Genomic DNA, 26958 nt, shown 5'->3' with positions numbered 1-26958 from the left:
TAATTTTTACAAAATAGATTTTAATGGATTGTACAAGATGGAAGGAAAAAAGCACTGCCTGCTTCAACTGAAACTGTTGGACGATTCTTCAGAAGACTTTGAGAAACTCTGGTGTAGACGTGCAAAAGCAGGGTGGAATGAAGGCACCTGACAGAGCTGCAGGCTCCTTCAAGGTTGCTGTGTTTACACACTGCAGACTCACAAACAAAAAGTCTCTCACCAGTGACAAGGTAAATCACAATGGAATTAGGGTGCAGAATGCCAGGGAGGACAGAGGCTACAACAGTGTAGCCAAGCCATGGTTTCACATAATCTCCAAGGCATTTTATCGTCAAATTTACTCAGTTAACAACCATGCCACATCACATGAAAAATTGGCACCAAAGTTACAGCTATTTCAGACCACTATCCTGCTTTGAGCAGAAATGCTTAGATCAGGAGAATGTTTTATTTCTTGGATAAAGGCATTTTCAGTTATGCCAAGGGTAAGATAGCAGGTTTCTTCCAAGGTCCTTTTCAATGACTCAAATGACACACATGATCTTATCAGCGGGTGAACTCATTGCTCTGTATGCATTAACACATTCAAAACATTTACACTAATCAAGGCACTGGGATAAGGAGTCATTTTACATACATCCTGCAGATCAGCCAAAATCGAATTAACACATAAGTTGCCAACCCAGAAGCACAGGATCTCTTATTTTTTGTTCAGTTCAAAATCTATTAGACATCACAGGGCAACAGGAAACATTAATGAAAACGTAACTAGAATTTATTTCAGCTGTAACAGTATGTCATCTTTAATGGACATATTTAACCATTAACTGAATCAAGTAATCCCAGCTACTTTGTGTATACAAAAATATTCCCCCCTTCCCTGCCAAGTAAAGGATGTGTCCTGGGTTTTCCTTTCCTTCTAGTTGCATATCATGACCACCTAAATACTGAAAAGTTTCTTATGAAATTCAGCAGTTGTGTAGTTTTGCTATCTGATGAGAAAGCCTATTGTGTGGGGCCTCTACATTTGTCCTGCTATATTGGCTATGTAAATTATTGAATATACAAGCTCCTTGTGAACTTCTACACAAGGAGTGCCAATAATAATTTAACAGAACTTCTCAACAAATTAACATAGTTGTACATATGCTGAATCGCCAGAGGCTGGAAAGTCATGATAATACCACACAAAATATTAAGAACAACCATTCCAGGCAACCCCTGCTTAACTATTTCAAAAGACAAAACTTTTTTTTTACCAAGATTGGCAAATTTCAAAGCACACCAAGAAGGGAAAAAACATCCACCATGTGACACTTCAGCATACTTAAGCTGAAGGAGCTAGGGATTAAATCCTGTCAGCTTTCTGAGCAAGGAAAACCTGCTGGCTGACATGACTGGTAAGTGATGAAGTGGAGCTTTGATTCCCAATTTATTTTCCTTCGATCTCCTATAAAACGTAGTTACTAAGGGAGGTTTACTGTACAATGGGAATCTCAAGAAACGTTGAGAAATACATTCACAGAGTGACAGTGATTTTAAAAAAATCAAAACAAACAGTTTGGATTTTCTTGAAACCTAAAGAGGAAAGCTGCCTGCAAAACAAGTGATTGGAAGATTAAGAGACACCATTCCAAGTGTCCACTCATTCAGTTCCAAAAAAAAAAGAGGACATGCATTTCCCTTAGTACCAGAAGGCAGGTATGGCCAGATGTTGATTTGAGCTGTAGATACATTCTCTAATATAGTACTTTCCCCTTCATGCTACTTGTCTTATCTAAATGGGGAAGCAAAGTTGGCACTTGAGCTTTAGATGTCCTTTAACATCTTTGTAAAAGGAAGACAAATTCTCAAGAACTACAATATAACATTTTGCAAACCACAACCAAAGAAGCAGCACACGAGTCTTCCAGTGCAAGGCTTCTGAAGGATAAGCTTGATGTTTGTTCTGGTCAAAAGAATTAACATGCAGCAATGCAGATGGCCCGTCTGTAATGAGGCATACATTTCAGGATATTGTGATAGCCTCACAATGAAGGGTGTAAGTTGTAGTGCTGCCCAATACCTCTGTAGTTACAGGCTGCATAAACATGCAAATTGCTTGAGCTTTCTCAGTCTCGATCCCCTCAGTTCTCAATTTAGGATCGCAGTGAAAATACAACATCTGCTGGCAAATTTACACTGTAACCATGCCCCCACAAAGATTTTTCAAAGCTGAAAAGCGCAAAATACAACTTAGGTTCAAAAATAGAAATACAATTTAATATTGACTGAGGTGATAAGATAGGCTTTCCCCTTTCCCCTAAGGTACATTTCCCCATATGAGGAGAAGAGTTGTAAAGGTAAGCTGGATTTGTTATACTGAATGCTAGAAGCTCAAAATGCAATTGCAAATAAAAGCGTAACAAAATACAAAGCAAGAGCTCAGTAAAGAAGGCTACAGTTCTTACAATATTAGGAGAAAGCAAGTTATTTTTTTGAATCCTCACAATACTTCCCCCAATAAGCCACTGCCATCTGGTGTTCCATATCACCCCCTTTTCAGATCTGTACCGAGTCTTCAGAAGGGTAGGAAAAATAGTTTTAACCATCTTCTATTTTAGTATAATCTCAGCAAGCAAACAGAGTCCAATCCAGTAGAGCCATTTCAAAAGCAAAGCTTCCTTCTCCTTTCTCTTTCTTTTTCTCTTTTTTGTTAAAAATGTCACAATTGATCTTCTTTAGCCATCCTAAATTTCTGGTTCCTCCACTGTGCCAAAGCCAATTGGTTTCTGTTGCCAGTTCAATTCCTATAATTAATGGGAGAAGAGTGGAAGATAGTACAGACCACTCAGAATCCTCAATGATACCACAGTTAAGGAATATGGTATCAGGTGGCCAAAAAACTGACTAGGCTGACGGCTCAGCAAGATGAATTTTTATGCCAGTCACTCTGTCTCAATACAGAAATGGCAACTCAAAAGCTGTGATCCAGCTACAAGACTGATGCATGTGCATGTTCAAAAGGTAAGTATGGCCAAAAAACTGCTAAATTAAGTTAAAAGCTAGAGAGCAAAAAGCCTTCAAAAGTTTTTGTATGGTATTAGGCGGCTGGATGCAAGGTATTGCTTAAACTTTGCCTTTCAATGGGAATGCGTGGCAATCACACATACTGAAGAAAAATCCACCTTTGGAAGACCAACCAAAGGTCCCCCAACTAGAACTGCATACTATTTCCTTCCCAAAGAATGCAAAGTAGAGCTATAAAAGGCAAACACACAGTTTGACAATACCGGGGGAAGTTATTAATTGGTTGGAAAGAATATAGCACATATTAGGATAAGGGAAAAAGCAAAACACACACACCAGGCCTCTCTTTCCTTATTTGGTGACAAGAAAGTGCAAGAAAGCGTTCATTGGGTTTTGTTCAGTTGTCAGACTTTTGCACATCTGTATTCTGGCCATGATAAGGGACTTTCAGATTTTTCTGCAGCACATGAGCATCTGCTGGTTCTATCCTCTTGTAGTAGTTCTTCTTTGTCTCAATGATTTCAAACCCAAACTTTCTGTAGAAGTCAATTGCTGACTCATTGCTAATCTGAACATGCCTGGGGTAAAAAAAAGAAAAGGGGAAAATGTTATTAGCTTTTCCTGAAGGCTGCAACTTGGTCCAACAGGTGTATCTGATAACCAGGAAGAAATGGGAAAGAGCAGAGAAAATATTAAAATGCTGACAAGATTATGCTGAAACTAATATTTTTAGGAAAATAATCTGAGGATCTAAAGCATGAATTGAGGACCATCCAACCTCAAATTGTAATTAATATGACCTTCAATCACCCAAGCCAATATTGTCAGTCATTTGCTGCAATATTCTGCACCAGCAAAATACATTTCAACTTAATTCTCAGCCCATCACTTTGTCACAAACATACCCACTAGTGTGATTCACCTCTAGAAAATGGCAAGCAAAAAGTCTTCCTCCCAACTTTGAAGCTGCAGCTGAGGCGAAGGCTTTTTGTTCATCCCTGCCCTCTCCTCAGCATCAAGGCCAGATGACTCACACTGCCTATCTCTTTCCACAGCAGGCTAGAAAGATAATTCCTGCAGATGATGCTTAGTTTTGCAGTTCCCAGTCTCACTGCTAAGCAGTATCTGGAGTCCCCACAAGCATTTACTTCTCTTTTGTGTTGCAAAAGAAAGGCACTACAAAGGAGGAAATGTTTCAGCTGTCATTCAGCTGAGCAGCTCTGAACATCAGCTGAAACCATGTTTCCTTCCAAGCTTTCCTGGAAATGTAGGTAGGATTCTTTTGCTATTAGGTGGAATTGCCTGTCTTCAGCCAGGGAACTGCTGGAAGGAAACAGGGAATAAGTTTCTGTCTGTGCTAGCAAAGCCAGCCAAACAATGCAGACCCTTGCTACCACTAATGTGTTCAAAAACTTCAAAAATTAAGTAAAGCAGAGTTGGGACTATGACACTCCACATTCCTGACCAACAGCCATGCTGGCTGGGGCCACCCAGATGTAAAAGAAAACCAACCATTATCATCAATTTTTTCCTAGAAACACCACTCATTCTGGGCTAACAGAATCCAGTTATGTTGCATTTGGTGCAGTTATGTCTTTTCTGGTTAGAAGGCCCAACTTAAATAGTTGCTTTTACTAAGGTTTGACAAATCTTATGGTATAAAAAGCATACGCTGCAAGTACCTAGAAATAAAATATTTAACTCCATTACATTGATTTGAATATCCTGCCTTTCTGACTTAAAAAGCCCCCAATCCAGTTATCAATTTTAACACAAATATTAAAGAAAACTCAATAAATATAAAAGAAAATATTGTACAACAGACATGCAGTAGAAAGGATAAAAGAATAACAAACCCAGACCACTATCAAATGTTCTATAACATAATGCCTTGTTGTTGTTACACGCTCTGAAATTGTCTCTGACTTGTGGTCATCCTATGCATGAAAGCTCTCCAAAATGTTTTGTCCTTCAAGCTCTGCTCAGCTCTTGCAAATTCAAGGTTTCCGTTATATATTCAATCCACCTTATCATTCACCTTCCTCCTCTTCTTCTGCCTTCAACTTTGCTTACCATTATTGTCATCTCCAGTGAGTCTTGCCTTCTCATGATATGCCTGAAGTATGACAGCTTCATTTCCATTGTTTTTGTTTTCAGGTGAAATTCTGGCCTGATTTGATCTAGGATCCACCCAAAGTATTTGTAAAGCTCTCCTCTAGCATTGTATTTTGAATACTTATCTTTTTTTCTTTGCCAGCTTTCTTCACTGTTCCACTTCCACACTGATAGAAAGTGATTGGGAATACCAGTGTGAATGGTCGAGTTTCAACTTCGGTGAAACATCCTTACACCGAATGATCTTTTATTTCTTTCATTGCTGCTCTTCCGTGTCTTCAGTCTTCTCGTTTCTTGGTAGCAATCTCTGTTTGAATTGATAATTAAGCCAACATATGCAAAATTGTTTTGAAATGTCAATTTATTCATTGAATTAAAGTTGTGTAATTCTTCTGTAGTCACAATTGTTTTTTTAAAAATGTTTAACTGCACTCCTGCTTTTGCACTTTCTTTCACTTTCATCAGGAGCTGTTTCAATTGTTGGTTTCTGTCAGTAATTCTGTATTATCTGTGTATTTTAAATTAATCCCCAGGCAATTTTCACTCCTTCCTCTGATCTTTAGATGTTTCTTAGATGTACTATGTAGCAATTGCACAGATTGAGAGACAAAATACACCTTTGTCTTACACCTTTGCCTATAGGAAACCATTCTATTTCACTAAATTGTTTTGTCTTAACACTAGCTTCTTGTCTACATGATACAAGAGCAGCTTTGTTATGCTCTATAAAGTATAAACCGAACTTCTTCCGAATTGGTGTGCTCCAGTAGCCAGCACACTTTTGTGATATAAGTGCCTCTTCCAATTTGTCACCTCTTGCTTCTTGCTCCTGCTTCTTGCTCCTTGCAATTGTGTTTCTTCTGCCATCCATTTGGCTTTTCTTTTTGCTACAGGAGTGGTCTTTTTGCATTATTCTGTCATAGTGTCCCTGTTTCAGTCCACAGTTGTTCTGATTCACTTCCAATTACTTCATCTATTTCATTTCTATACTGGCCATCTGGTGATGTTCATGTGTAAAGTTGTCTGATCAGCTGCCTGAAGTGTGTATTTGCAATAAACAGATAGTTGGCTACACAGAATTCTGTAAGTCATTCTGTTTCGTTTCTGACCCATAATCTATATTTCCCCACAATATTAGAGGCTGCTTTTGTTTCCTATTTTTGCATTCCAGTCACCGATGATGATCAGCATGTCTTGTTTTGCTCTGCTAACTTCCTCTTTGATGCCTGCATATCAGTTTTTATTTCTTCTTCAGCTTTTGTTGTTGCTTTGTATACCTGAAAGATGCTTATGTTGATAGGCTTTATAGGTTAAAACTAGCACTTTGAATTAGGCCCAGAAGCATACAGGCAGCCAGTGCAAGCAAGATCTGGTCTTCTATGTGTGGTTCTACAAGTCCCAGTTAAGTGCAATTCCTTCTGGAACAGATTGAACACCCTCCATCTGGTCAGAGAAACCAGCTACCAACAGCATCTCTGTTATCTGGACAGAGCTCCAGTTGACCTTTGTTCAGTCTACTGTCATTGCTAGGCACCAGTTTAGCACATCCACAGCCTGACCTGCTGAAGATGAGAAGGAGAGGTAGAGCACCATGTCATCAGTGTACTGATGGCAATGCACTCCAAAAGTTGTGGGTGACCCTACTCAGCAGTTTCATGTAGATGTTGAATTGCATGGGGGAAAGAACAGACCCCCGAGGGTACAGAATGCTGCAGAATCCTTAGGATTGAACAACATTTCCCAAGCACCAGCTTCCGGGGGTGATCCTCCAAGTAGGAGCACAAACCATTGCAACACAGTACCCACTACTCCCAGCTCAGAAAAGCACCCCAGGATACCATGGTTGATGGTATCGAAAGTCACCGAGAGGTCCAAGTGTATCAACAAGATCATGCTCCCCCATCTCTCCCCACTCAAGAATCTTTCCCAGGAAATGAACATTTGCTACCAGTCTAAAGTTATTAAGGACTTCTGGGTCAAAGGAGAATTTCTTCAGAAGTGGTCTCATCATCACCTCTTTCAAGGGACCCACTCACTTTAGTGACCTGCCTATTATTAAAAACATTCAACTACCCTCTTTAGTCAAAAAGCCTCCCAGAAAAGATTACATATGATCAGTAAAAATGGGACAGTCCTTGCTTGCCAGCTTTCAACCCAAATGACATGGCACAAAAGGAAAAAGGGATAGGGAGAAAACAGTAAATCTGGACACCAATTCTTATATTTAAATAGTATTTCTATAATGATCAGCAAGAACATGTGTATGCCTCAGAAGGTTTAGTTCAAACATGTGCACAGCATAGGAATGCCAATATACTCAGACTTTATTGCCCCACAACAAATGGTGGTACATGACAATTGGGATTTAACAACTGCATTGCCTTAGTGTTCTCAATACCAAAAGACCTGAACAGTATTTTCATTCTTGTCACACTATGCTAGATGGAGCAAAAAAAGTAAGCAACCGATCCCTTCCCTTAGGAGTCTTATATCTGAGAAGTTAAGTGTTTACTTACAGATAGATATTGTCAAAAGTGCCATCTTTTTCACAGATGTTTAACACATGATTCAACATTTTAGTTCCTATAAAGGAATCAAGGCAAACAGGAACAAAGTTATTTCTAATCTTTCTTAGGACGAACACAACCCATTCCAAAATCAATGCTACTCAGCTCAGAAATCAGAAAGTTAACTGCAATAGCAGATATTAGGCTTGCTACTTCAGATGAAGAGTTTACATTAGTTTTAGAATATTAGAACACCCTTCAGAATATTGACTTGAGAGGCAAAACTTTAATCCGACTAATGAAACTAAATGAGTATTTCTATTTTTTTAGTATTTTTCCTCATGGGGTACGTCAGTGGCTCTATGTGCACAGAGGATGTTCTGCAGAATGTGTTTGGGGGTTCAGTCCAGCATCTTTCACTACTGATCATTAGCTGGTCAGATTGGACTGCAGGCACAGCAAACCTCTGCAGGGATTGGGAACAAATGTTGATAGTCTCCCCCAGAAACTTGCGTATCAGGAAGGTTTCCTGATGGGTCTGGGAGATTTTTCCAGCAAATTTGGCTGGCAGTCCTGCCAATGCCGACACCGGAAATAAAGAGATCACTTCCAAACTTCTTCGGTTATGTTACAAAATTATCTTGGCTGGCCAGTATCCCAAGAAGTTGAACTATTTCAAGAACAATGGTACGTCTAATATCTAGATGGCAGATGGAAGACTCTAAACCAGAAGTGCTGAATTTACAGTCCACAGATCAAATTTATATTTAGAGAAGCTCTTGAAGGCAGCATTCTACTAGTGGATGGAGAGTTTTTTAAAAGCACAAAGCATATTTAAAATTTTCAATAAGCCAGCAAACTATCACATGATTTCTTGTCTGGGGAAAGGGGTCAGGGCCAACAGGAGGTATGGCCATCAGGCAAACCCAATTTTGGGTCTCCACCCAACTATTTTGTCCATAATTTGCCTTCTGATCTGCCAAGCTTCTGCTACAGCTTCAGTTTAATTCCATTCTCCACCTTCCAGAAGTTGACTTGAAAACTCCAGGTATTCAGCCATGGTTTATATAGCATGAGTAGATAAAGTTCTGGGTATCTTGCCACTTCATTTGCTCTGTTACATTTTAACTTGACTCCCCGCCCCCCGTTTCTCCTTTCCTGCTTCTTTAGACAGCATTAATTTTACTAGTATTGATGGTCTTAATATTTAGTGACATAATATATAATTGAGTAGGAGTGGGGTGTAACAGAATGTGCTGTTATCTTACAAGAAACTGACAATTTTATTTCCTCATTGTTTTAGCGATTTTTTAAAAAAAAAATATGGATGAGTTTCATGTATTATTCTTTTTTTCTAACATGGCAGTGTTTTTGTTCCTTTTCTACCCCCATTGTAAGGGTGAACGGCACAGCTGTGGTAATATACTATAAGTGCACTCTTTCAAATTATTCTGAAATAGATCTCTTCTGTAGAAAAGATTAGGTTTATATGTTTACAAAGGCAAATTCCACTTTCATAGTAAGTTCATCTTTAAAGTGACTTCTTGGAATGTCAAGGGACTCAGTTAAACATAAGAAAGTGCTTTCTAAGCTAAAGGAATTTGTGGTTTTTAGTTTCTAGGAAAGACCCCTGTAACATGCATGGGCCCAGTAATGAATCTCTAGCCATAGTTCGTGTATGTTTTAGAAAACTGCTCGACACTGATTATGGGTGTGTGATGGGGGTATTTTAGCAAGATCTTAAATCCTCTCCCGGACAGGAATACATGACCCCCTAAGAGAACAGCAATGGTGTGATTCACAATTCAGGCCTATATGATAAAGTATGGCCTTAATGACTCTGATGTGAGCGATTAGACATTTATATCTTCTGCCCATTATTACTCTTAATAGTTGAATTTTGTTTTGTTTTGCTTTGTTTTGACATCCTTGCTATGCCAAATCAGAGAATATCAGATTGAAACAATGTTAGTAAGTAGGCCATGCCCCAGTTTCCTTGGATGTGCAATTCACAACTAGCCCAAGGCCTTCTGGTCCATGGCACTTTAATGTCTCTTTGTTAAAATATGAGTCCTAAAAATCAGATTCTTGCTGAGCTACAATAATATTTCCAAATCAAAGAGGTTACAACCAACTCATGCTCCACTGAGTGGGAGTCTAGTAAATGCTTCCATCCTGGGCTGAACTGTTGCTTATGCATCTCCTAAAAATAAATTTTAAAAGGAACAACAAATAGCTTTGAGTGATATGTTGAACACACCAATAAGTCCGTTTGCCACCTCTCAAAATGCATGACTTTATCAGAAGGTACAGCATGTTAAATGTGAGTTAAACAGGGTTTCTTCAGAGCAAGGAGAATTTGCATTAGTTTAAGAAAGACGTTGGGTGATTAAGGGATGCTCCCATAAGATCTTGGCACATTAACTCAGGCAACAACAACATCGAAAGATCATTTCAGTGATTGAAGACAACAGTGGAAAATCATCCTGAATGCATAAATTCTAATTCTTAAATTTGTATTCAGAATTGTCTAGCAGAGGTTGTGGAGTGTCAGAGGAAGTTATGGAGGCTTTTTTCCTCCTCAGGCCAATATTCCTGTCTAGATTTTTTTACAAACCCATTTTAAGGGCACCTTTGTGAACTGAAGAAATCACAAATGCAGGAGCTAACATGATAATGGGGAAATCACTTGGTCTGGTTTATTTCCAACTGAGAGGTATACAATATTTTGCAGCTTTTAGTTCCCAAGCATTAACCTTTGTGCAATCCATTTTTTAATTGGGTTCGCTTTCATTAGTGCTCAATGATGTTTAATTACTTTAATTCCTAAATGAGATACCAAATCTTCTGCTTAATTTTCAACTCATTAATCAGTGTTGACGACAAAATATTAACAGCAATCTTGCCTGACAGATTACAAGAAATTATTTTAGTACAACCAGATCGGATAGCATTAATTAAAAATAGGCAGGGGGCTGATAGTCTCAGAATAGTTGTGGATGTGACTGCATTAAACAAGGTCAGGACAGATAACAGCTATTGTCTCTTGCACTAGGAAGAAGGCCTTCAATAACATTTATTGAAAAATGTTTAATTTTTTGCCACATTGAGAATTTATGGGTTACCTCCAGAATTTCAGAAATTAGTTTAAATTTTACATGAAACCCTAGAACCAGAGTTAAGGCCAGTGGTATTTTGCCTGAGTTTCTCTTGACAATAGTCCAGAAGATAACTTTCCACAATGTTCTGCTTTGTGTACTAACCACAAATTGCCAGCTACAATTGCATGGCAATACATGCAATTGAAGCATTTGTTAAAATCTATGTTTGGCTGTGCTGTTTTTACAGCTTCAGAGTCTCCTATGGTATTTCCCAAGGATGTGGTAGAGATCTTTTGAACAAGGGATTGCATTAGTTTTGGGATGGATGAGAACAAACAAGTTAAAGCTTAATCCAGACATTGCTGTGGGTAAAGTCTTCTAATTTGGAGGGATACAACTGTCCGGGTGGGACTGCACTCCTCCTAAATAGCCAGGGATATAGCATGAGAGATTCCGGAGACTCAGTGCCTGCCACTGAGCACCAGATACCACTGGTGGGCAAGAGTACTTTTTACAAGTGTGGCCGATTTTCCAGCTGTAGCCTTATCTAGAGAAAGCTGAAGTTTTTACAGTAACACATGTCCTGGTTATAATTCAGGTTTAATGACTATAATGTGCTTTAACATGCGGCTGTCCTTAAGAAAGGCCAGTAATTAAAAATGATGACAATGTAGGTAGCTCATTTCCTGCTCCATGCATGCTTGCCAGTTGACAGGAGAATTAGAATAATTACTCTCAGCACTGCAGATTTCACATTATACAAACCTGGCCTCAGTGGCCTGTTGCTATGGATTACGAACCATCGCTAACGCATGGACTGTTATAGGGTTTTGACTGACTTGTTACCCTTGTAATAAGCCACCCTGGCCAGATCTGAAAGATACAACAAGCCATGCTGTCAAAGGTAATTAAGCTAATTCTCCAAGCATGTGCAAAGGAGCATATATGTCATTGTAGTTTGTTCCCTCCACCATGATCATGTGAACCAGGCCATTGGCAGCCTGCCCATTTCCAGAATGAATTTAAAGCTCTGAGGTTATTTGAATGTCCTCTTGCATCTATATAAGCCTGCCCAAGTTTAAGACCAGCACCTGAGGCTCTGTTCTCTGTTTCATCACTGAGAGCCATAAGATTGCCATTTATCAGAGGCAGGACCTTTTCTGTTGCAGCCCTACATTCTGGGAATATCCTCCCTGGGATGTGCATATCTTTGCTGGCCTCTGAGAATTTTAATTTATTTCAGTCTGTTTCTTGTTTTGCATTTTAAAGTCAAGTGTATTCTGTTTCATACATTCTACTTTGTTGTCTCTGACAAGTGAGCAAAATATTTATTAAAATAATGTTTTCCCTAAAATTGAGTGCCAACTTTGTTTCTGTAAGCCTTAGCCCTGTGCTCCATACCCAAGAGCCACCTGGTCATTTGCAAGACAGCCTTACCTATTCCCAACCTTCGGTAAGGGGCCAGACATCCAAGTGTCATGATGTACAGTCTTTTCTGATTCAGAGAATGATCTACTCTACAGCACACTGCACCCACTGCAATATCATTGAAATAGGCTGCCAAAAGAGAAGTAAGAAGAGGGACAGAAAAAAACATTTGTTAAATATGACTTATCCACCATATTTCCTAGGGTCGGGGGACACATAAAGAGTACTGTATGTTTAAGTCAGTAAAACCAAGTTCCATGTTAAATATGTTACAGCGAGTCTGACCTCAGCCTTGCTTAATTCCATACATTAAATATCTATTTTCCATTGAAGCAGTAATCTGTGCCAGAATAGTGAGAGCTTTTCTCAAAAGAACCATACAATAAGCCTGCATATAGGCAGCTAACATTTCAAGGAGAAGGTTACAGTAAAACACTTTCCCTGGCATGGTAGTTTTCTACACGCAGGAAATATTCTGTATGAAGGAGCATTAATTCATATTAGTCCCCATGTGCAGCCCAAAGTGATAAAATCAAGGGAAGTTTAAGAACTGACTTCAGAACACATCTGGAAAACATTTACACATAATTGTGATGAGCAGTGATAGGCTGGAGGGCAGAACTGTAGTCAATCACCTTTCGGCAGAGGGAGCAACAGAAGAGCCCACCTTCCACTTTCGCTTGGAGCTGGAGAAGACAACTTGTTCACACAGATGGATTCAATGCCTTGACAGAGGAAGGTCCCTAGTTTTAGGCGAGAGTCCAGCTGGAGCCAGCAGTGGTGCTACTTGTGTCCTTGTTGTCCACCACCGAAACAAGCATTGGGCTTTCCCTCCAGTTGTGGAGGGGAAGATGGGACTGACCTTTTTGGCAGCAGACAGTCAGGACAGAATACCTCGGCTAGACAGGTGCAGTCAAGTTCCTGTTTCCCTCCCTCAGCTACAACAGCTAAAGTGGAGAGTGGTGAACTATCCCACTGACTTCCTATGGAGCTACACTGACTACAAGCTTTTCTGGGAGTACGGCATCCAATGGAATTTACTGAATAAGCATGGGATGGAATGGCTGAACCTTACTTGAGTTTGTAGGAGACGGGAAAGATTTGCAATGGAAAGGCTGAGGTATGGACGCCCACAAACAAGATGATCCTATCCACATAACTGGGGTAAGGTACATGAAAACAAGAGCTGAATGACTCATTTTAAATATTGTGATTCCCAGCTTCACATCAAAATTGTACTTTTGATGTGAAGTCAGTGATGATACTAAAGCACTGTCAACTTGCCACAACCTTTTCTCATTAGAAATGGATCACTGCTTTCTGTGCCAACCACAGCTTTTAAACAGTCATCAAGGGCAACTGAAGGTGACACCAGAATAGTCTACTTGAGCAACAGTGTTCACAGGACAAACAGAGTTGGAAGAGTGGCAAAAGCAGGTGTAAAGCGGGTGGGCAATGACCTCAGTTATCTCAGAAAGACACCTGGATAAAAGGCAAGCTTATGGCAATCAAGACATTGTATAGGCTGATTAACATCACAGGAAAACTTAAGCTTAGGTAACAAAAGTCATTTGGATACACCAAGATCAAAGGACAACCACCTACCCACCAAATATAAGATCAAAATCTCATACCCAGCTTGGCAAGCTCGCCGACCTCTAACACATCCTTGTAGAACTTGTCATTGTAGCTGACAGGAAAGATGACTTGGTTTAAGCGCTTCAGCTGCTTAATGTTGTGTGGTGTCACATCACCCAGTTCAATCCGGCTACTGGAACAAATCAAAACATGCTCAATACCTCTAGGAAGATATGCTAGATAGGTTAAAATATATCTTATTAAGATATGCTAGATACTTTAGGACTGATCACCTTGACACCATATTTTCACTTCAGGTGATATATAATACAGTACAGATTCACTCTAGATCTATTATTTAGGGGGAAAGTTGGACTAAAATTTAGTAGGAATAAATGCTCAAATAAAGTACACAGCTGGTGGCTCTATTCCTTTTATGTTATACAGATCCTACAAATCCGTAAATCAACAATGGATTCACTGATAGTATGCAAAGCAACAAGGATCCAACAATCACTTTTACAGCTCATTAATGCCAAGATGTCTGAACTTATTACACAAGTAGTAAGCTGCCTCTCTCATTTCACCCCAGAAGAGATAAGCTCCAACTCCTCCTTCCTTCTGTTGGCAAGTGTGAAATCTTAGGGATTTTGGAAAAGGACAAAAGAAAAGTCCATCTTATGGATTCTCTCTTTCCCAATACCTCTGCAGGTACTAACCACATGGCATACTAACCAAGCATAGATGCTGGGATGTTAAGTTGTATGAATGCAGATCATTTTCCTCAGAGAGTCATGTTTCTTCCTAACAAGTCATACAAGAGTACCCTTCCTCCACAAACCAAGAAGAACAAATATGTTTTAAAACCTTCTTAAGGATATGAATACATGGAACCAGCACATGGGATGAAATTCCAGGACTAAGAAGGCCTTATCAACTAGTACCCATCAACCTCAAGAGATCTTAATGGTAGACTGGTGAATAAAGCCTCCAACAATTATTTGATCACTCAGGCTGGCTCATAACAGCATTCAGGCAGTGCTTCAACTAACCTGGACCCAAACCATTTAAGTATTTAAGAGTCATAAACAACACTTTGAATCAGAGTCAGTAAGTTTATTGAATTAACCATGGGCCATTATAATATAAAATACTGGACTAACAAATAAAACCATAAATCAAGTATATCAAAACATAATACTAAAAGAAAGACCAGGCATAATTCAGGTTGGTGTCCCCTTTAAAGCCTCCCTAGCTCTTATCTCTTTATCTGCATGAGCAAAAAGAGAAACTCAGTAAGAAACTTGTGGATCAGCATCTGAGAAGAAATACAGAAACAGAGCCAGTCAGAAGGGGTCTCCCAGGGCATCTAGTCAGACCCCTGGCTCCAGCCAGCTCCACTCATGACATGCCTACCATAATTTCTCAGAATCGGAGGAAACATTAAAGATGGGTAGCATACTAGTAAAAAAATTCTCTAGGTTCACAATATGGGCTGGATGAGGGCCAATAAACTGAAGCTCAATCCAGATAAGACAGAGGTTCTGTTGGTGGGTGATTCGAGCTCTTGGATAGGTGACTTGGGCCTTGCTTTGGACAGGGTTGCACTCCCTCTAAAGGACAGGGTCCACAGCTTGGGAGTGCTCCTCGACACAGAGCTGTCCTTGGAAGCTCAAGTGACAGTGGTGGCGAGGAGGGCTTTCCTTCAGCTTCGGCTAATCCATCAGCTGCGTTCCTATCTGGAGGAAGATTGCCTAGCAACAGTAATGTGTTGGTTACTTCCCGGATGGATTTCTGTAACATGCTTTACGTGGGGCTGCCCTTGAAGACAGTCCAGATACTTCAGATGGTTTAAAACAGAGCTGCCAAGATGCGGTTGGGGACTGGGCATTATTCTCATATAACCCCAGTCCTCTATCAGCTCCATCGGCTTCCCATCGAAGTCTGGGCTCAATTCAAGGTGCTGGTTATTACCTATAAAGCCCTAAACAGCTTGGGACCAGGATACCTAAAGGAATGCCTTCTTCCCTATTTGCCCTCCTGCCCCCTGAAATCGGCAGCATTTTATTTGTGGAATTTTGGAATTTTATTTGTGTAAGCCATCCTGAGGCTCTCACATAGGACGGCATACAAATATCTTAAATAGACAGACAGATAGATAGATCAATGTAGAACATAGTGCAAGAGGTTCTCCACTTCAGGTGATCCAAAGATAAAGACACGCTGCCCCATTGGAGTATGAGAGTAGCGGCCAGATAAGAGGGCTTTATACGTTGTTTGGAAACGAAGGGCTGTAAGGGCCACTCTAAGGCTATAATTAGGAATTGTAACTAAGTAATTGGATCTTAAGTGATCATGTTTGATTAGTTTAAACCAAGGAGCAGCCATGTAATACAGAATTGAAAAACGGTCAGTTAGGGCATCTGAATGATATATCCAATCCCTAATTATGGGAATTATCAGCTGTAGCCCCTAGGAGACCATCAGGGATGGAATGTTTATCAATGATGGGGGTAAGGCACCTGAGTCCTTTAGGGCCTTTTGATAATAGGAGATTGAATGATTTTATGCCCTAAAGAATTAAGGCTGGAGGAGCTGTTCCTGTTCCATTGTTTTGAATAGCAAGGTGTGCATGAGCCCTAAGAGAAGGGACCCCTGTTTCTGCTCTTAACAGAGCAGCCCGGGTAGGGCAAAAGTATTCTGAGTTACTGCCAAATGAGACAGTATGTCCTCATTCCATCCCCATACTTCAATGCCATAAAAGAGATGGGGAACCACCTTGGTCTTAAATAACTTCAATGCAAGATCTATCAAATGCACTCCTTTAGTGTAAAAAAAGTACAAGATAGACTCTACAATCCTAAGAGCTGAGTTTTGACTATTTCAAGGTGGAATTTCTAGTTTAAAGTGTCCCTAAAAGTGACCCCCAGATATTTTTTTTAAAAATACACACATTGCTTAATTGGGTTATCAAGGATGCTCCAAGATGAAATTCTGAGTTTTTCTCCCCAAAGACTATTAGTTTAGTATTTGCATAATTTATGTTGAGATCATCTTCTTTACAATAGTGTCCTAACTGATGTAAAGGCCTCCTTAAATCAATTTTAGTTTGGGAAATCAGGACCATATTATCAGCATATAACAGAATTGAAGTTTTTAACTGACTCAATGATGGAGGTGTAAATTGTGGTCCTTATAAGCTTTCTACAATATTATGTATGCAAAGGTGGAAGCATGTCCTCTCCAGGGGATTTGCCAGATTTCAGGGAGGCAATTAGACATCTGATTTCAGCACTAAAACTGGCAACCATTCCAATGTCCCCCGGGTGACAAAAATGCTTCCTGTGACTGTTGAGACCCCAAAACACAACTAAAATAAGAAAACCAAACATGCCCTGGTATATACAGTATATCACAGAAGTGAGTACACCCCTCACATTTTGTAAATATTTTATTATATCTTTTCATGTGACAACCCTGAAGAAATGACACTTGGCTACAGTGTAGTGAGTATACAGCTTGTATAACAGTGTAAATTTGCTGTCCCCTCAGAATAACTCAACACACAGCCATCAATGTCTAAACTGCTGGCAACAAAAGTGAGTACACCCCTAAGTGAAACTGTCCAAATTGGGCCCAAAGTGTCAATATTTTGTGTGGCCACCATTATTTTCCAGCACTGCCTTAACCCTCTTGGGCATGGAGTTCACCAGAGCTTCACAGGTTGTCACTGGAGTCCTCTTTCACTGGAGCTGGTGGATGTTAGAGACCTTGCAATCCTCCACCTTCCGTTTCAGGATGCCCCACAGATGCTCGATAGGGATTAGGTCTGGAGACATGCTTGGCCAGTCCATCACCTTTACCCTCAGCTTCTTTAGCAAGGCAGTGGTCATCTTGGAGGTGTGTTTGGGGTCGTCATCATGTTGGAATCCTGCCCTGCGGCCCAGACTCTGAAGGGAGGGGATCATGCTCTGCTTCAGTATTTCACAGTACATGTTGGCCTTCATTGTTCCCTCAATGAACTGTAGCTCCCCAGTGCCGGCAGCACTCATGCAGCCCCAGACCATGACACTCCCACCACCATGCTTGACTGTAGGCAAGACACACCTGGCTTTGTACTCCTCACCTGGTTGTCGCCACACACGCGTGACACCATCTGAACCAAATAAGTTTATCTTGGTTTCATCAGACCACAGGACATGGTTCCACTAATCCATGTCCTTAGTCTGCTTGTCTTCGGTGAACTGTTTGCGGGCTTTCTTGTGCATCATCTTTAGAAGAGGCTTCCTTCTGGGACAACAGCCCTGCAGACAAATTTGATGCAGTGTGCAGCATATGGTCTGAGCACTGACAGGCTGACCCACCACCCCTTCAACCTCTGCAGCAATGCTGGCAGCACTCATATGTCTATTTCCCAAAGCCAACCTCTGGATATGACGCTGAGCACGTGTACTCAGCTTCTTTGGTCGACCATGGCGAGGCCTGTTCTGAGTGGAACTTGTCCTGTTAAACCGCTATGGTCTTGGCCACCGTGCTGCAGCTCAGTTTCAGGGTCTTGGCAATCTTCTTATAGCCTAAGCCATCTTTATGTAGAGCAACATTTTTTCTGATCTCTTTGCCATGAGGTGCCATGTTAAACTTCCAGTGACCATTATGTGAGAGTGATAACACCAAATTAAACACACCTGTTCCCCATTCACACCTGAGACCTTGTAACACTAACAAGTCACATGACGCCAGGGAGGGAAAATGGCTAATAATGCCCAATTTGGACAGTTTCACTTAGGGGTGTACTCATTTTTGTTGCCAGAGGTTTAGACATTAATGGCTGTGTGTTGAGTTATTCTGAGGGGACAGCAAATTTACACTGTTATACAAGCTGTATACTCACCACTTTACATCGTAGCAAAGTGTCATTTCTTCAGGGTTGTCCCATGAAAAGATATAATAAAATATTTACAAAATGTGAGGGGTGTACTCACTTCTGTGATATTGCCATGTCGATTCATACAGTATAAGAACTAGTCTTACAGTTAGTGACCAGTTCCAAAAAAGGTGAATCGTTTATTTCACTTGATCCTTGATCTAGCTCTTGCTAAAGAAACTTAGCATGTTCCAGTTTCTTTTGCTTAATTAAGTTTTTATATTGGGACTTAACAAAAGATTAGACAACCCACCTTCCCTACTGTGCCTAACTTGTCTCATGTGTTGTAGCAGTTCTTTTTTCAATATTTTACAGTCATGGTCAAACCAGCCATTTTGAGCATGAGTTAATCAGTTTTGGTCTGTTATTTGTACGAAGAGGTTTAAAACGGTTATTAATCTCATTGAAAATTTCAATTATATCAGAATTGTGTTGTAGGAAGGAATCTCCCAGGCAGCTCAATTCCTGGCTCAACAGAGTATAAGTTAAAATAGAATGTATTCTATCAGACCATTTAAGTCTTCTGAAATTGGGAGTAAGGACTTCATCAAAATCCATATATGGCTTGGGTCCTGGCTACCTGAAGCAGCGCTTACATCCATATACACCCGCCCGCCCCCTGAGATCTGTGGGAGATGCCCTTCTCCAGGAACCCTCCATGAAGGAAATTAGGAGGGTAGGTACTCAGAGGAGGGCTTTCTCTGCGGTGGCGCCCAATCTATGGAATGCGCTCCCCAGAGAGGTCCGCCTGGCTCCGTCGTTATTTGTTTTTCGGCGCCAGGTGAAGACCTTTTTGTTCAAACGTCATTTTAATTGCTAATATTATTTCCTTATTTTATTCTTTGGCCAGGGTGACTTATTTTATATTGTAAATTCGTTTTATATTTTTAATGTATTATATTTTAATGTTTTGTGAGCCGCCCCAAGGCTTTGGCAAATTGGGCAGCACAGAAATTTTCTAAATAAATAAATAAATAAATAAAATAATGACGTTGGAATTAACTTTAAGGGATAAGTTTTGTGGGCAGTGATCACTGAAAGCAAAATCTAAAACTTCAAACTTAGCCACCAGATTAAGTCAGGAGTAATAGATATATAGTCTGCTATACTAGCCCTGCCAGTCCCAAGTTAAGTATAGGTCCCACTGGTTAGATCAAAAGAAGTGCCATGGAATACATGGAGGTTGGACACAAAAGTTTCAAGAGACTTAACCCATCCATAATTGTTTACCACTGATGCCTTTGAAGATAGATCTAGAAACTGGGCCAGCCTGGCATGCTGAGCATTCAGGTCATTTCCTTCCTCAAAGACACCCACTCCTATTCTCGCATTAAAACCCCCACATAGAATAACATGCACATATGGGAAGCGAGATATTAGCGAGTCTAGTGTATCAGTTAACATGTCCCAGATGCAGCTCCTACTTAAGAAAGGTGAACTCTTAGGTGGAATGTAGATGTTAACACATAGTAGACTTCTAAAATAATCACCTTTAATGAGTAGGGTCTGGAAATTTTGGGGGCAGTTGTACTCTACAACCTGGATGTCTGTGTTTAGGTCCACTGATACCAATGTAGCCAAGCCTCCACATCCTCGTCCCTTTGAATGAGTATTGATAGCCTGGACAAAATAGGCCCTGAGCCCCTAAATATCCGAAGAGTCGGGATTCATAAGCCATGTTTCTTGAAGGCATAATATATTAACATGCATGCATGTTATAAAGTCAGAATCATAAATCTTATTATGCCAACCCCCCCACCCCACCCCACCCCCAGGTTCCAACAGAGGAACTCAAGTTGTCAATTTGTGCTTGTTATCTGATTTTGAACCATACTTTAGGGGGCCCTCCGCTACTCCAGCATTAGCAGGGATGGAGACTGATGTGTTCCACCCTGCCTTCTCTTAAGAAGAAGTGAAGGACATGACATCTGAGCAACACTTCGAATCAGTCTGGGAAGTGCACTGAAAACCAGTGCTGCTGATACACAATAGGTGTAATATCATTCAACTGTCTAGTGCCTGCTGCATTCTGAGCCACATGAAATTTCAGAGTCATCTTCAAATGCAGTTCTGCAGAGGGCACATTCTAGCAGCCTAGTCTGGATGTAGCTAGTAGGTAAGAAGCACTCCTGCCTACTGCTACTACCTACATTTTCACAGAAAGCAGTAGAGCTCAGCAGAACATACCCCCCCCCCACCACAAGTACAAATTTGATCCTTTTCCACCCATAATACTCCTGTCTTTTCTAGATTAAACTTCAGCTGATTTATCCTCATTCATTCTAAAACTGCCTTCAAGATCTACTTAGGAGTTTCACAGCCTCCCTGAGATCAGTAGGCGGTAAACAAAGGTAGACTAGCATGTTATCTGCCTTTTGATGATACTGTAGCCAAAACCTTAGCAATACTAAGGTGCCCTGCAGGTGCTTTGGACTATAACTCTCTGGGTTGAGTTATGCTATAGTTCAAAACAACTGGAAGACATCATGTGGTCCACCCAGATGGAAATGTTAAACAGCAGGAAGGACAAAATAGAATCCTACTGGCTAAAGGTCATGGAGCAGAACAGAAGTCCCCCAGGGTCCACCTTCTGAAACTAATGTGCCAGGTAGTATTGGCTAAACCTGAACCAGACAGAAGGAGACCATGGTCAATAGTACTGAAAGTCACCATAAGTTCCAGAACTAATTACATTGCACTCCACCTACTGGCTGATAAGTCATGCACTAGGGTGACCTAGGCTTTTGGACCCAAAACCTGGCCGAAAACCACACTGTCATGGATCAAAATCATCCGTATCCACCAATACTATCTTAACTTAAGAACACACTACTCATTAAAGAATCTTGTTCAAAACCTAAAAAATAGACCCTGGGTAGTAATTATTTCAGTCCACAGAACCTGATTTTGGCTCTTTCAGGAGGGGCCTTCCTGTCACTTCCTTTAGGGTGATAGGCAGGATCTTCCCCTCAGAAACACATACTACTTCTTAAGCAAGTTCTACCATAGAAGGTTTTAAAAGCGAAGACAGGCAAGAATGTAGAGTATAGGCCGTAGGCCACAATCCTCAAAACCCTGTACTCAAAGACATCTTTTCCCACAAGAATGAGTGCAAGATTTGAAGGAGTTAACAAACCTCTGAAAGCCATCTATTTATGTATGATATGAATGGAAATCATGTGTAATTACCCCTCCCAACTTTACTGTTCTTCCATGATTAAGTTGTGGGTCTTGATAGCAACACCACAGTAGGATTTAATATCGCACTCTTCTGTATTATTTAAGGCATTTACCATGATCTTCAGCAAAAAGGTTCCCAGAGCAGTGCACATGTAATCAATAAGGACAAGACAGTTTCTTTTTTGTAATCAAAGGACATGATACAAAAGGAAAAAGGAAGAGTTAAGGGAGAGCGGGGAAAGTAAACTCAAAAGATGAAGGAAAAATATAGAACAGCTTGTCACTAACTGGTTTCAAGATTGAAAGGAGAAATACAATCAGGTAAGAGATGTAACAGATTTTGAAAAAACGATTACACAACAAAATGATCATTAGGAAGACTTCACAAACAGTTACTACAGCATGATAATGAAAATCAACAAGACATGAAAAGTATCACAATTTGGAAGCAAAATCTTGGAGAAGAAATATCACCTTGTCAATGGGAAGCTTTATGGAAGAAAGACATTGCATTCACAGCTAGCCAAGCACTAAAAGAAAATTGGTGTAAGATGTTTTATCAGTGGTATATTACTCCAAAAGATATAGGAAAAAAATAGATAAGGACTATAATGGAAAATGGTGGAAATGTAATAAAGTAGATGGGACCACATATGGTTAAAAGATTTTGGAAACTGATACATGTGAAAATACAAAAAACCTTTAAAATTAAGTTTCCTTTGAGTCCCAAGAATATGCTTTTGAATATAATGCCAGAGACTTTCTCAAAGAATGTCAGTTATTTAAATATATGACAAATGCAGCAATAATTACAATTGCCTCTAAATGGAAAACAACAGAATCCCCAACAATTGAAGATTGGAAAAATAAGTTGGCAGAGTATGCAGTGATGACAAAATTAACCAATTATGTAAACAGAAGACTGTCTGAAGAATTTAATAACAAATGGAAAATCTATTATACCTAGTACAATTAAAAGGATGTAAAAGAAAGCCCTTTAAAAATAGTTGGGGATTTATAATTGATTTGAAGTGATTAGAAAATTTGTTGGTATACAGAATAATAATTCCCTTTTTTCAGAACTTGCACACAGTATTGAATGATAGAAAGATATTTTTGGTCTCTTTGAAATTTGTAGGCTTGAATGTATTGGTTACACCTGTTCAAAATCCCTTGGCAATTTTATTTTACAAGTCAAATTGCATAAATGGAATAGATGTAGTACCCAAAAATCAAAGCTTTATTTTTCCATTGACTATTGTTATTTATTTTTATACTGCCCAAAAGCTGATGCTCTCTGGGCAGGTAACAAAAGTATGAAAATATTAATGTATGTCAAATACTTTACTAAAAAATCAGCACAGCTGTCTTTTAGAACAGTTAAGTTGAGCAAAATTCTCCTTTTAATGAAGTCTCTAAATTTGCCCCAATTTCCCTTCCATTTACTTCCCTTCACTTAAATTTGTGAAAATATTTCCAAGAATTTGGGTGTGGGGGGAATGCAGTAATAGGTATAAACAGAAGCCATGAAAATGGTGGGGAAAGAGCCAGTATCTCCTCTATTTGGACTTGCTGTAGACTTGAGGAAGTGCTAATTAGCAGCAGGACAGTAACAAGTGTCAGTTCAAAAGTAAGAGGATGATGTTTTAAGTAGAAAATACTGCCTCCACCTTTTGTGTACTTCCTTCTCCCCGCTTTCCTCTTCCTTAGAATTACTCTTCCTCCAGTCTTGGCAGGTGTGTGCACAGTTGCCTATGTGTCAAATCACTTTGTCAATTTCCTTGCAGTTTGCCTACTGCAAGAGGCTCCCTTTGACAGCTGAAACATGCAAGATTAAGGGAACACCACACATCTCGCAGTCATTAAGTACGTACTTGTGCTATCATTTTGGTGCCAGGCAAAGACTTGATTTTAGTGGTAACTTGATTTTAACTGAACCCATTTCTGGTTTATAGTTGATTTTAATTTAAATTGTTTTATTCAATGTTTTAATGTAGTATTTTAATACTGTTGGATTATGATTTTATAGTCTGGGTACAGTTAATGATTTGTTGTTATTGGTTTTAGAATGTTCTGTTTTAATTGTTGTAAGCCACACAGGTATGGGCTATTGTAGTGGTATATATATTGAATGAATAAACAAACAAACAAATTTAGGAGTAATCGGTTTCTCCACCATTTACAAGTAATCCCTCTCTTCTGGGATTCAAACTGCCACCTGTTTTGGTGAGGGGAGAGGCCAGCTCATTCACCTGGATGCAATGGCAAACAGTGCCCATCATGGCAACCTACTCAAGAGTTGGCAATCCGCCCCCCCTTTGTCAAATGGTGATAGGTAGGAAGGCAAACCTTGCTGCTCCTTAAGTTTCCCCTGGGCAACTGCAGAATGAACATAGGGGTGGGCGAGAAGGCACTGGGGTAGGGTGGTATATCATCGTGGAATAGCAGAGTTGGAAGAGGCCAAGGCCATCAGGTCCAACCCCTTGAGGTTGCAGGGCAGCAATTTACACCATCTCTCTCAGATGATGGTCCAGTTTCTTTTTGAATGTCTCTGGTATGGGAGAGTTCACCACTTCTCTAGGTAACTGGTTCCACTGTTGTATTGCTCATTATGAATTATGTGCTTTATTTCTATGCTGGCTTCCAATCCATGTCTGCACCCAATTCAAAGTATTGGTATTAACTTTTAAAGCACCAAATGGACTACCTGAAAGACTGTTTCCTTCCATATACACCTGCCCAGAAGCTAAGATCAACTTCATAAGCTCTACTCCAGGTACAGTACCAAATGAGATGAGGTGGGCAGCTACTAAGGACAAAGCCTTTTCAGTGGTGGTACCCTGGCTGTAGAATGCTCTCTCCAAGGAGACTCTCTGGCTGTCTACATTGTGGTCTTTTTCATGCCAAGTGAAAACCTTTTATTTTTTTCAGATCTTTTCAAGTTTGTGTTTAAATATGTCACTGTGTGTTTTTGATTGCTACACTGCTTTTACTCTGGTTTTTACTGCGGTCTCTACTGTTTCAACTTTTAAAGATTTAATACTTATCTTGTTGTACCTTGGGCTTTACCCTTCATGAACTGCCCAGACAGCTTTGGGAAGAAACATTGTAAATAAATATATCAATTCAAAGTGCAAGTCTAGACAGAAAAAAGACCTACAGTTTCCAGCATGCCCCAACCAAATGGCTAGGCCATGCTGGGAGCTCTAGGCCTTTATATTGTCTAAACTTGCAATGGGACTTTTCCTTTAGTTTGTAAAATATCTAAAAGGAATAACCAATTCAGTGCATCTTATGGTATTTCCTACTAGTTAGAAGGTTCTGCCTTCTCAAAACAAACCCTTAGCAGAGCTTAAATGGCTCTTTACCCTAATATAAAAGTCCATTTCCAAATATGAAGACCTGAGTGGAAATAACACAAATTACTGATCTAAAAACAAATTCTGATTTATTGACGAGTCAAGACACACTGACAACACAAGCCTCAGCTCAATTTCAAAGAACTCTGTATTTGTAAAGTTCCTCCATTAGTATCTGAACAGAATGCAACTATTTTTTGAGAATTCTCTCGAAGTCAGTGACATTAGTATTCCTTTAGTCTTGCTTTCATCTTGGTTACTATTAAAAACAGCTATCATTTTTCAACATATACAACCATCCAACAACATTTTATCTTTTTAAAAAATCAAGTCCTAGATGTTAACCACAGTGCAGATATATAACTCTCCAAGATTCTTCCTCATCTGATTTTTGGTGCTTCATAAAGAAATGTAGTCATTTGAGTAACTGGCACAAAACTGGGGGCAGGCAGCTCACCTTCAGACTGCTCCCCAATCCTGTTTGCAGCTGCCAAAGAGTGTGAGGAACCCACTCAGAGAAATACAGTCCAAGTGATACAGCTCTGGGAAGAAAGTTCCACTTGCTTGCAATTAAGCTCTAGGTAAGAAAAGAATCCCAAAGCTCAGTGGCCATGGAAGGGTCTGAATCAAAGCAGCATTTTGGGGAACAGGGAAAGTCAGCCTACTGTAAGCCTTCTGACCACTTGTTCAATGCACAAGCACTGAAGATTTGGAGAACAGTCCTATTTAGGAATCTGAGTTCATACATTATGGATTTAATATTTCAAAAGGTTTGTTTGTATATATCAGGAAATCCTTCTTTTCTTAAGCATCTGTAGTTTTTTCCTGTCACACGTGTAAAGACAAATAACACCTTAATCATTTGAAGCAACACACTATCTCTCCAGAACAAGGAAGCTCTTGTACTTTGGCTATTTCCTGATCGCTTTAGGGTGTTTGGATAGAAAACAAATCCTATATGGCTGTTTAGAGAACGTTAGCTTTTTAAGCCTAAACAGACATAGGATTGCACCCTTAGTCTTCCGATTTTCAACCATCTCAGAGCCACTCATTTTTTATCCCTAAATCCCTATATATGGATCTCTCCCGGTGTGTGTCATACAGATGGAAGGGAGAACAGGCTTCTACACCTTAAAATAGGTGCTTAGGAGCTGGCAATCTATACAGATGGCACAACATTCACCTGTGTCAGTTTAAGTTAAAAGCGCTCTACTCTTCTTTGTAGGTCAACACGCTCCCTGCTGAAAAGGGGAGTGCTGGATTGGAGCATGCCTCACTCTGCTTTACAACCCGATCTCGTGCCTATTTAGTCAGAACGAAGAAAGACCCAGGGAGTACGAGCCCTCCCCGCTGCCGCACTTCCCCCCGAATCCACGATTACATTCCCCCTAAAACGGGAGCCTGGAAAGGCACGAGGCGTCCCCTTCGTCTTCACTTCACGAGAAGGTAGAGGAGTGACCAAATCAGCCCGCCGTCGGCAGAGGCCGGACCCGAGAAACAAAGACCCGCCGAGGCGGCCCGGAAAGCCCGAGGGGAAGAAAGCGAGGCTCGCCCGCTGCCTGCAGGAAGCGGCGGCTGGCTAGAAACGGCAAGGGGTGGCTGACACCGGTCCCTCACTCACCCTTTCATCGCTGCTAAGGACCCCGCGATCTTGGCTCGGCAGTGGCGGTTGGGCTGCTTCGGTTATGGCTCCACATGGGCCTCAGGCCGCTCCGACCGACCACGCGACGTGCGCAGTCCCACCCCTCGGCGGACTC

General features: G+C 40.4%; 1 protein-coding gene across 2 annotated transcripts; it reads right to left on the bottom strand.

Annotated features, from left to right (window-relative positions):
- NAA50 (N-alpha-acetyltransferase 50, NatE catalytic subunit) lies at positions 1 to 26958 on the bottom strand. Of its 2 annotated transcripts, none has more exons than XM_044449768.1 (5): positions 26823 to 26958; positions 13795 to 13931; positions 12170 to 12289; positions 7641 to 7707; positions 1 to 3587 (listed from the first exon to the last, which is right to left on the bottom strand). In XM_044449768.1, the coding sequence occupies exons 1-5, from the start codon at positions 26828 to 26830 to the stop codon at positions 3407 to 3409; spliced, it is 513 nt and encodes a 170-aa protein (XP_044305703.1). In that variant the 5' UTR covers positions 26831 to 26958; the 3' UTR covers positions 1 to 3406. The 2 variants fall into 2 exon arrangements, with proteins under 2 accessions (XP_044305703.1, XP_044305704.1); XM_044449769.1 differs by having other exon boundaries at positions 13795 to 13928.

This window comes from Varanus komodoensis, unplaced genomic scaffold, assembly GCF_004798865.1.
Source record: "Varanus komodoensis strain SLA01 unplaced genomic scaffold, ASM479886v1 scaffold60, whole genome shotgun sequence".
NCBI classification, from domain to species: Eukaryota; Metazoa; Chordata; class Lepidosauria; order Squamata; family Varanidae; genus Varanus; species Varanus komodoensis.
This window is presented reverse-complemented; position numbering and strand designations above follow the sequence as displayed.

Bases quoted from the DNA above. Each gene is read 5' to 3' on its own strand.
- NAA50 (XM_044449768.1), bottom strand. The intron at 7,708-12,169 runs GTAAGGCTGTCT...ATTCCTTTATAG, and splicing joins TTACCGAAGGTTGGGAATAG to GAACTAAAATGTTGAATCAT. The intron at 3,588-7,640 runs GTAAGTAAACAC...TTTTTACCCCAG, and splicing joins ACTTTTGACAATATCTATCT to GCATGTTCAGATTAGCAATG.